We start from the raw sequence: 11,478 nt of genomic DNA, 5'->3' as shown, positions 1-11,478 counted from the left end.
GAAAGATCTTTGGAAGACGCAGGTGCCACCTACATCCAAATGCAAAACACTTACTTCTCTCTCCGACTTCCCTTCTAAATCGTCCATATTCAAAAATAGTGTGCTTTTCTTCTTTTTTTTAAAATATATTTTATTGATTTTTTACAGAGAGGAAGGGAGAGAGATAGATAGTTAGAAACATTGATGGGAGAGAAACATCGATCAGCTGCCTCCTGCACATCTCCCACTGGGGATGTGCCCGCAACCCAGGTACATGCCCTTGACCGGAATCGAACCTGGGACCTTTCAGTCCGCAGGCCGACGCTCTATCCACTGAGCCAAACCGGTTTCGGCTGTGTGCTTTTCTTATACTCCTTCTCCGGGAACGACCTAAGAGCTGGACATACCTTTCTATCAGCACCGTCAGGAGTGTTTCAAAGCAGCTTTCACCCCTAAGAGATGTGAAAGCAACAGTTCGATGAAACTAGGAAAAGAAGAGAAGAGGCCAGTCTTGGAATTTTATTTTCTGTCAGTGTCAGCCTCATGATGGGACAAGGGGAATCATGGGTAAGGGTTGTTCCCGGCCCTGCCTGGTGCGTCTCAGTCGGTTGAGCTTCGTCTCATGTACCAGGAGGTTGCAGGCCCAATTCCTGTCATCCCTGCACATGCCCGGGTTGCGGGCTCGATCCCGGTGTGGGGCGTGCAGGAGGCAGCCGATCCATGATTCTCTCTCCTCATGGATCTTTCTCTCTCTCTCCCCCTTTAAAATCAACAAAAACATAGTTTAGGAAAGGGATTGCTATGAACCTTTGCAGTTCTTCTGAAGCTTGGGGTTTCTCCATTTCTTACGTGTAATTCTAATCGTTGATCTTGGTATTTTTTTTTTTTACTACAAGAAACAGCCCTTTGAAGGAGAGGCAGTTTCAAAGATTCAAAAACGGAGGGAAATCACGGAAGAACGGGGAGACGCGGATTAGCATTCACATGTTTATTAGTGCCAGCTCACCGGAGTCATGAGCTGTGGATGCAGGTACTCACTAGACATTTCATGGGTGGGGAACATCACATCCTGGGGACAGCTATACACGTTAGAAAATAGTTTCTGTTTTTTTTTTCTTGTTCTTTGGTTAAATGTGGCCCCCCTCCCCCCCCCAAAAAAATATCTTTCAATAACACTGATTTGCTGCCTTCCCTTTGTCATGTGATTTCAAATACAAGGGTGACGAGGGCTCTGTCCAGTCCCGGGAAGGGTCACTACGGAGTTAAACTTTATGTTGAAGTTACAGTTGACTTTATTTATTACGCCCACAGAACGACAGTTCTCTTCTCAGCCTCGTGAAAGCTGGGTGCACTCGACTCCTTGCTCGAGTGGGGCCTTGGGGAGTCCCTTTCAAGGCACCCCAGCTGAAGACCGAAGAGCAATATGGATCAACGTGAACAGACATGTGGTGAAGTATGCATAAATAGTTCTTCATAGAAACAGGACAAAAAATTAAATAGCTCAGAAACACAGACGACACAAGTAACCGCCCCCCCCGCCCCCCCCACTCCCCATGGTCGTCAAAGTCACCTGTAAACATCAGCTCACATGGACACAGAAGCGGCTCTGGCCCCGCCCCTCCTCACGGAGGCCTGTACAAAGGTGAGATGTCCCCCCCCTCCCCTCCCCTCCCCACCCTCTCCCCACACGACCCCAACAATGATAGCAGCAACAAAAATGATACCAACAGCAGCGCCCCCACCCCACGCCCAAATAGAACATTTAATATTTTGGTCAATTCAGAGAAGAATAAAAAAATCATTTAAAAAAATGTAAAAAAAACCCCCAACAACCCCCAAATCCATTTGAAACATGACTTCTCAAAGTGTCATGCTTTCTGTAGAAGACACGTGACTGCCTAAGCCCCACCCCCCAGGTGAGGCCACAGGATGGACCAGGAGGCGCTGGGCAGAGCTACGTGACCAAGGGGGAAAGCTTTCACCGGGGTGATGCCAGCCGCTCCTTCCTTCGCCCTCCCTCACGAGCCGTCCTGCTTTCCCACACACACCGCTGTGCGTGACTTTCCCAGTTCAGGTAGCAGCAGCCCGGTTGGGGCACATTCAGTATTGGACAATTCCATTCGAACCTGGGGATGGGGTTCAGTGTTTGAGCTCACAGGGACCCCAGGGGATGGCGCTCTGCTGAGGAGATCAAAAAAGGAGATGGTGGACACTCAGTCTGGCCGAGTCCTGGGGCTTGACCTTGAGCCCAGGCTGACTCCTCAGCCCAGATCTGCGGGAAGGCCGGGCACACTCCCCAGGGTGGTCTTTGTACAACAGCCCTGGGTTTGGAAACATTGCTCTGGGTTTGGTTCGCCTTTAGGTTGTGTTAGGGTCTGGAGAACTTCAGTTACCAAAGTTCTGAAAGCATGTCTCGTGGGAGTAACTTGCCAGTTCGAGGAGTCCCGCTATATCGTATACATGATGTGTGTGTATGTGGAACTCACACACACTCACACGTATCCATATCCTTACATGTTTATTTGTACAAAACTTGAACTGCACCAAACAGGACTCGGCAGGAATCAAAAATCAAGTCCACAAACAGGGTTTCACAACACACCAAAGAGGAGACGGACAGCTCTACTGGGGCGAGAAGGTGCAGCTTAGCGACGGATGAAACCACCTCAGGGCCGCGGAGGCAGTCGCCTGGCCCCGTCCACGCGGAACCCGAATCCACACTGTTGGGATCCGTGCGAAGGACGCGGCACCGAGGGCAGCCAGCTGTGTGGCCCTGAGATTCCAGGACTCACGGACAGGAAAAGAGGCAAGCATGGGTGTCGAAGGGCCATGAAGCAATTTTTTTCCTCTTTAAGAAAAAACACTTGAAGTCTATTTCAGAGTCACTTTCTTTATATTCAGTAATACGCTTTTTCCCCCTCTGAATTAATATTTGACTTTTTTTGTATTAAAATGAGTTTATCCAATGGTTCAGTAAACAGGCAGCTTTCTCATCTGAGCGATAAGAACATTATTACCAGGAATCATCCTCCCCCACCCCCCACGGACGCCCTCCGAAGGCCTGTGGGCTGGCGTGTGTGCTTGGTGACGGCCATTGACCAAGTTCACTCTACAGGTCCTGCTTGGGCGCACACCTGTGGAAGGTCGCGGCCATTGACCAAGCTCACTCTATAGGTCCTGCTTGGTTGCACACCTGTGGAAGGTCATGGCCATTGACCAAACTCATTCTACAGGTCCTGCTTGGGCGCACACCTGCAGAAGGTCATGGCCATTGACCAAGCTCATTCTACAGTTCCTGCTTGGTTGCACACCTGCATAAGGTCATGGCCATATACCAAGCTCACTCTACAGGTCCTGCTTGGTTGCACACCTGCAGAAGGTCATGGCCATTGACCAAGCTCACTCTACAGGTCCTGCTTGGGCGCACACCTGCAGAAGGTCACGGCCATATACCAAGCTCACTCCACACGTCCTGCTTGGTTGCACAGCTATAGAAGGTCATGGCCATTGACCAAACTCACTCTACACGTCCTGCGCGGGCACACACCTGTGGAAGGTCACGGACTGCCGCTGCTGGTACTGCTGCCTGCGCCGCCGCCGCTTGTCGCACTGGCAGAGCAGCAGCGTCTTGAAGGTGGTGCGGAAGGTCTTGTTGCACAGGGCGTAGCACACGGGGTTCACCGTGCTGTTGATGTAGCACAGCCAGTAGCCCAGGTTCCAGTAGTTTTTGGGGACGCAGCTGCCGCAGAAGGTGTTCACCAGGACCATGATGTTGTAGGGCGTCCAGGTGATGATGAAGGCCAGCAGGATGGCGCTGAGGGTCTGGGCGGCTTTCTTCTCCTTGATGAGCGACATCCGCTTCCGCTTCGTGATCTGGCTCCGGGTCTTCAGGGCAAACCTCTTGGCCAGAGTGGCCTCCTTGGAGGACAGAGGTAGCGTGGCCGTGGACCTCCCCAGGGAGGAGTTGGCGTTGGGCGTCTTGGCCGGGTCCACGGCCGACTCTAACTCGACGGGGAGCTTGGAGAAGCTCTTTTGGAAGCGGCCTCCGTCGTCCACGCTCCTCTGGGCCTGCAGCTTGCTGGCTTTCCGCTCCACGCCCGCCGTGCCCAGCTCCTGGTCGGGCACCCGCAGGCTGTCTGGGGACGGTGGCCCGGTGGAGTTGAGGAGGGTGCTGTGCCCGGGCAGCTTGAGCACAATGGAGTAGATGGCTCTGGTCTCCGAGCCGATGTCCTCCTCGTCGGAGGACACGGAGTTTTCCAGGGAGGCCGCCGCGTCGTTGTTGTTCCAGCTGTCGCTGCTGCTGTGGTCCTGCTCCACGCGCTGGGCGCTGGGCGTCCAGGTCTTGGTGGGGAACCAGAAGTCGCAGCAGCCGCACCGCCGGCGGGCCGAGCGCGCCACGCTCTGCTGCTGCAGCTCGTAGCTGCTGCAGCTCCGGGAGCTGCCCGTGGTCGGGACAAAGTTTTCCGCCTCTGCTTCCGTCCCGGAGGCCTGCAGCCCGGCCAGCTCTTTGGTCCGCTTTTCCGTTTCCTTATAGATCCTCCAGTATAAGATCGTCATGATGGTGACGGGCAAATAGAAGGCGGCGATGGCCGTGCCGAAGGTAATGGTGGGCTCGCTGAGGAACTGGATGTAACACTCCCCCGGGGGCACGGTTCTCTTGCCCACGAAGTACTGCCAGAACAGGATGGCGGGCGCCCAGAGGACGAAGGAGATGACCCAGGCCAGGCCTATCATCATGCCGGCTCTTTTCGTGGTCCTTTTGGCTCGGTAGGTGAGCGGCCTGGTGATGGAGAAGTACCGGTCAAAGCTAATCACCAGCAGGTTCATGACGGAGGCGTTGCTGGCCACATAGTCGATGGAAAGCCAGAGGTCGCAGGCCAAGTTCCCCATAGCCCAGCGATTCATGATGATGTAGGCCGTAAACATGTTCATGGAAATGACCCCGATGATCAGATCGGCGCAGGCCAGGCTTAAGAGGAAGTAGTTGTTGACCGTCTTCAGCTGCTTGTTGACCTTGAACGCCACGATCACCAGGATGTTGCCAATGATGGTCAGCAGGGCCACGACCCCCGTGAGGACGGCAATCAAGACCACCTGCCAGACGGTGTGGCCTCCCAGAGGGTCGCTGATGGTGCCATTGGCAGGACTGGCATTCCCAGCTGCCTGAGAAACGTTGTAGCTGCCAGAATCAGTGCCCGCGCCCGGGGGCAGCCCTGCACCTGGGGAACCAGGTACCCAGAGGGAGCTGAGGTTTGGCAACAACGGCAACGTTGTATTGTTATTATGCAAGTTCATTGTGACTCTCGGACATAGTCTGGGGAGAAAAGAGAGAGAGAAAAGAGTTATCGTTTCAAAAGGAACACGTGACTTCCTAAACATCAGGAGGTCTAGGTGGGACTCAAATGAAATAATGATAAACCCAGGCCAAAAGCCTTCTGTTTAAGGTGCTTTTTTCCTGAGAAGAGAATTATCATCTCTACGCTCAATGCTCTTTTCCTTATCCTGACTCACAGCCTTTGTGCCCGAGAGTTAGTACGTTTTGAGTCAAGGGTGTTCATATTCTACTAGTGCCCTGGTGCACGGATTCGTGCACACCGAAAGGAAATTAATTAGAAGGTGGTCGGCAGGGCGGGACCGGGCTAGAGGGCCGGACACACCCCGGAGCCAACCTCTAGCGGTTCCTCCCGGGGCCGGTTGCACCTGGGGCAGCCACACAGCTTGAAGGTCATGTGCGGAGTGAGCGGGGGTCCCTCCGGCAGGTGGGGTCCCTGGGCCTGGCCTGCAGGGATTGGGCTGAAACTGGCTCTCTGACATCCCCCAAGGGGTTCCGGATTGTGAGGGTGGTTCTTGGGTGACGCACCCTGGAATCGGGCTCCCTCCTCTCTGGTTCCAGGGTGCGTCACCGGGGAATTGCCACTGCCAAGTCACTGCAGCTCAGCAGCTCCTGCGTTGAGCATCTGCCCCCTGGGGGTCAGTGCACGTCATACCTACCAGCCGGTCGGATGGTCGCTTAGCCTTTTATATATATAGATAGGCACTGAGTTGACATATAGGTGAAGACACCTAAGGGAAGACATACTTTTTTTTTTTTTTTAATCTTTTTATTGATTTCAGAGAGGAAGGGAGAGGGAGAGAGAGATAGAAACATCAATGATGAGAATCATTGATCTGTTGCCTCTCACACACCCCCTACTGGGGACCGAGCCTGCAACCCAGGCATGTGCCCTTGACCAGAATTGAACCCCAGAACCTTTCAGTCTGTAGGCTGATGCTCTATCCCAGTGGTTCTCAACCTTCCTAATGCCACGACCCTTGAATACAGTTCCTCATGTTGTGGTGACCCCCAATTTCATTGTTACAAATTGAACATAATTAAAGCATAGTGATTCATCACAAAAACAATATGTCATTATATATGTGTTTTCCGATGGTCTTAGGTGACCCCTGTGAAAGGGTCGTTCAACCCCCAAAGGGGTCGCGGCCCACAGGTTGAGAACCGCTGCTCTATCCACTGAGACAAACCAGCTAGGGCAGGGCAGACATGCTTTTAATCTTCAGAAAGAAACAGGCGGTGGGGACAGACACTCCTATAAGCCTTCTGATCCTCGCCCCGTACAAGTGGTCCCCAGGAGGAATGCAGCCTGTGTGAGGGGAGAGGGGGGTCAGGCAGGGACGGAATGGGGGCAGGGGTCTAGCCCAAGTTCCTCTCTGGGATTCAGAGTAGATTCCTGACCCTTCCGGTGGGAGCCGGGGCCTGCGGTTTGGTGAGACATTCTGGGCAGTGCCACCGAAGTGCTCCAGGCTCCACCCCTCACGCAAGGAGGATGAAACCAAACCTGGACCTGCTGGTGCATGACAGGAGCCCCTTGGAGAGCACCCCTGGATTTTGGGAGGAAGGCCCCATCCTACCATGGGGGTACCTACAGGTTGGTTCTAGATTTCAACTCTGAGTGACTATTTTTTCTAGACCATTATCACTACACTAGAGGCCCAGTGCATGAAGTTCTGGATGGGTAGGGTCCCTAGGCCTGGCCAGCGATCAGGGCTGATCTGTGGGGTGACAGGTAGGGCGATCGGGGCGGGGGGAGGCCCCCACTGGCACCCGCCTTGTCTGGCCTGGGGCCTGTGGGCTGGGGGCAGCTCCTGCATTGATCATCTGCCCCCTGGTGGTCAGTGAGTGTCATAGCGACCTGTTGTTCCACTGGTGGTTCAGCCGTTGGGTCGATTTGCCTATTAGGCTTTTATTATATAGGATTGCATTTAAGATCCCATCCAGAAAGGACTCTCTAAGATTCAAAATGTAAGTCAGGAGGCCAAAATTGGGCCAATACAAGAATAAAAAAAGAGAAGAAACAGAATTGAAAGGCTGGATCAGAATGCATTCCACCTAATAACAGTAAGCATTGTTTCATAAAATTTCTGTGTAAGACACACACACACACAGCCCTGGCTGGTGTGGCTCAGTTGGCTGGATGTTGTCCCGTGCACCGAAAGGTTGCCAGTTTGATTCCCAGTCAGGGTACATGTCCAGGTTGCAGGCTTGATCCCTGGTAAGTGGGTGTTCAGGAGGCAGCTGACTGAAGTCGCACTCTCACATCAATGTTTCTCTCTCTTTAAAAAAAATCAATTAAAAACACACACACACGCGTATGCAGTCATGATGTAAAATGTGTTTTGTGCTGTGGGTCATGCTCCACAATACCCAGAAGCCCCTGCAGCAGATGCTTTGACACCTTTTATTCATATTTAAAAGGAGATAGTGAAGCAGAAAATGTGAAAAAGTCAGTTGAGAGTGCGACGGTTAGGGAAAAGTGAACAATTGTGATGAGAAATCTACTCCCGTCCCCCTAGCCATCGAATAAAATTTTGGAGGATTATCAATCTATAGATACCTTTTTAAATTAAAAAAATGTGTGTAAATATCCAATGTGAAAACACACGGGAAAGTGCTAACAGAAACCCAAGGGCCAATATAAACGTGGGACCTTTTTTTTCTGTGATGAATTCCAAGAAGATGAGCTCATTTTATTTCCTCTAAGCCAGCCTGACTGTGCCTATCCCGGAAAAAAAAATCGGGAGTTGTCAATTCTTTTTTTAAAATATGTATTTTTTAATTGATTTCAGAGAGGAAGAGAGAGGGAAAGCTAGAAACATCAATGATGAGAGAGAATCATGAATCCGCTGCCTCCTGCACGCCCCCCCCCCCGCCCCACTGGGGATCGAGCCCGCAACCTGGGCATGTGCCCTGTTTAGGAATCAAACCAGCTACCTCCTGGTTCATAGATCGATGCTCAACCACTGAACCACACTGACCGGGCAGGAGTTGTCAATTCTTAAACCTCCCAAACGAATTGAAAATGTGTAGGTCACTTTTTAATAGCAGTCTAAATGAATGCCACGCTACCTCTATCATTATTTTAACCACGAAGAGCCAGGAGAAAATGATCTTTGCAGTTTGCAACCACACTTTATTCTAAGAGCAATGATTCGTGCTTCTTCCCTATTCAGAATCAGTATGCACAGTATCAAAGGGGCTTGTTTTTCAAAAATTCCTTATTGTTGAAAGTATTACATATGTCTGCTTTTCCCCCCATTGACCTCTCCCCAGTCATTCCCACCCCCCAGCACATGCCCTTACCCCCCTACTGTCTGTGTCCATGGGTTCTGCTTACATGCATGCATACAAGTCCTTTTTAAAAAAATATATTTTATTGATTTTTTTACAGAGAGGACGGGAGAGGGATAGAGAGTTAGAAACATCGATGAGAGAGAAGCATCGATCAGCTGCCTCCTGCACACCCCCTACTGGGGATATGCCCGCAACCAAGGTACATGCCCTTGACCGGAATCGAACCTGGGACCCTTGAGTCCGCAGGCTGACGCTCAATCCACTGAGCCAAACCGGTTAGGGCTGCATACAAGTCCTTTGGTTGATCTCTCACCCCCCTTCCCCCTGCCTTCTCTCTGAGGTTGGATGGTCTGTTCGATGCTTCTATGTCTCTGGCTCTATTTTAGTTCATCAGTTTATGTCGTTCATCATATTCCACAAATGAGTGAGATCATGTGATACGGGTCTTTCTCCGACTGGCTCATTTCGCGTAGCATCATGCTCTCCAGGCCCATCCATGATGTTGCGAGTGGTAAGAATTAAAGGGGCTTGTTTTGGGGTCTGTCTTTGAACTGCCTTCTTTGTGAAGGGCGTCTGCCTCTGTCCTAATTCATTATAGGATTCGATAGCTGATGTGAGTTGCGTTGGTCAGGTGAAGGCAAGACCAGAGCCCGCCACTAGGTGGCGAAGCAGACTTGGAGAACAGCCTACCCACAGGCAGGTGCCAAGGCGAAGGCCGCAAGGAGCCCCAAGGTGGTGATCAGATTCCCAGCTTAGTTCAGCCACGCTGTCCGTCCGGTCAACAAACCCTCCGTAAGCTAATGTGTCCTTCAAGAGGGTAAGATGCGTTCGGACTTGCACAGTCAGAATCTGACTTGTTAACTCCGGCTACTCGTGCCAAGCTGCCAGGAGGGAAGACGTGCCCTAATATGGTGCCGTTGCTCATGTTGCGAACAGAACATTCCAGGTCGCCAGCACCGGAACAGCATTCAATCCCTTTAACAAGGAGAAGCTTGCTTTTAAAAGTGCCCTGCTGCCTCCTTTCACAGTTTTATTCCATTTGACCACAAAGGGAAGGGTGCTGGGAATAGTGCTGTGGAGCACGCCAGCTGCTGCGGAAACACCACGCATTCCCTCAGACACACACGCCAACGGGCCTCCTGGTTATTCTGCATCCGCACCACGAAGAATAAAACCTTTTGTTATTAGAATTTCTAGAGACGTAGCAGTACAAGGAAAAACGCATGGAAAGCCATTCTTTTTTATTTTTTTTATAGTTGTTTTATTTATTTATTTTTTAAAATATATTTTTGTTGATTTCAGAGAGGAAGGGAGAGGGAGAGAGAGATAGAAATATCAATGATGAGAGAGAATCATTGATTGGCTGCCTCCTGCAGGACCTCCACTGGGGATCGAGTCCGCAACCTGGGCATATGCCCTGACCGGGAATCGAACCGGTGACCTCTTGGTTCCTGGGTCGACGCTCAACCACTGAGCTACACCTGGCTGGGCAAAGCCGTTCTTTTTTTTTTTTTTTAAATATATTTTATTGATTTTTTTACAGGGAGGAAGGGAGAGGGATAGAGAGCCAGAAACATTGATGAGAGAGAAACATCGATCAGCTGCCTCCTGCACACCTCCCACTGGGGATGTGCCTGAAACCAAGGTACATGCCCTTGACTGGAATCAAACCTGGGACCCTTGAGACCGCAGGCTGATGCTCTATCCACTGAGCCAAACCGGTTCTGGCAAAGCCGTTCTTTTTCGACATTCGTGAGGCACTAGGCCCAGGAGGCCCTCTGCCCTGCAGGGGAAACGAGGCCCCGTGCCTGCAGACAGGTCCTGCTGTGTCACAACGGAAGGTTTAATTGTTAGGTTTTCAACGCTCTGAAAATCTGGAAGACTGTGTGTTGTTGTGACGGAGGATCATAAACGATTCATTGAAAATGCTGTCGCATGATCTCACTGGTATGTGTACTCTAATGAACAAAATAAACGGATGGAAGGTGGGGAAGCATGGGACTTGGTTGGAAGGTCTGTGAGGAGGATTCTCTGAAAGGTCAGGGGCCTCCGAGGGGACCTTGCCGAAGGCGGCAGCCCCTACCTTGACTTTTTCCAAACAAGTCCCATCCCCCGGGTGTTTTACTAAAATCTCCATGTTTAGTCTTTAAAGACCCGACCTGGTAGAAGCATGTGCTTTCTCAAGGATGCTTACCCTGCTGATTGTATCTAGAGATGAAGTTGAGGTCAAGCTGTTGTTACAATCAAAAGCCAACGAGGCAGGCAATCAGGGCTTTTTGCTACTAAAGCAAACTAGTCCCTTAGCCTTCTCTTTCACAGAAATGTATGTCAAAGTAATCTGTTCATCCGTCGCTCAGGGTCTGCTGGTCAGCCCCGACAATGAAAAAAACAGGTCCAGAGACATGGAAGCATGGCACAGACTGATTTCAGAGGGAAGTGGGGAGGGGGAGAGAGATTAACCAAACAACTTATATGCACACTAGAGGCCTGGTGCATGAAATTCTTGCACTCGGTAGGGGGTCCCTCAGCCCGGCCTGTGCCCTCTTGTAGTCTGGGAGCCCTCAGGGGATGTCCGACTGACGGCTTAGGCCCTCCCCGCAGTGGGATATCCTTAGTGCTGCCGTAGAGGTGGGATAGGCTCCCACCACCGCCCCTGTTCTAGCCAGCCGTGAGCCCGGCTTCTGGCTGAGTGGCGGTCCCCTATTTATTTTTCTCCTTTTTTAAAAAGTGTATTTTTATTGATTTAAGAGAGGAAGGGAGAGGGAGAGAGAGAAACATCAATGATGAGAGAGAATCATTGATTGGCTGCCTCCTGCATGCCCTTGACCGGAATCGAACCTGGGACCCTTCAGTCCACAGGCTGACGCTCT

General features: G+C 51.3%; 1 protein-coding gene across 1 annotated transcript; it reads right to left on the bottom strand.

The window, feature by feature from the left end:
• Window positions 1-3,172: 3,172 nt before the first annotated feature.
• CHRM3 (cholinergic receptor muscarinic 3) lies at window positions 3,173-5,288 on the bottom strand. The gene has a single exon (XM_023744556.1). The coding sequence runs from the start codon at window positions 5,272-5,274 to the stop codon at window positions 3,502-3,504; it is 1,773 nt and encodes a 590-aa protein (XP_023600324.1). The 5' UTR covers window positions 5,275-5,288; the 3' UTR covers window positions 3,173-3,501.
• Between the last annotated feature and the right edge of the window lie 6,190 nt (window positions 5,289-11,478).

The sequence above is a fragment of the Myotis lucifugus genome, unplaced genomic scaffold, assembly GCF_000147115.1.
Source record: "Myotis lucifugus unplaced genomic scaffold, Myoluc2.0 scaffold_473, whole genome shotgun sequence".
In the NCBI taxonomy this organism is placed as follows: domain Eukaryota; kingdom Metazoa; phylum Chordata; class Mammalia; order Chiroptera; family Vespertilionidae; genus Myotis; species Myotis lucifugus.
This window is presented reverse-complemented; position numbering and strand designations above follow the sequence as displayed.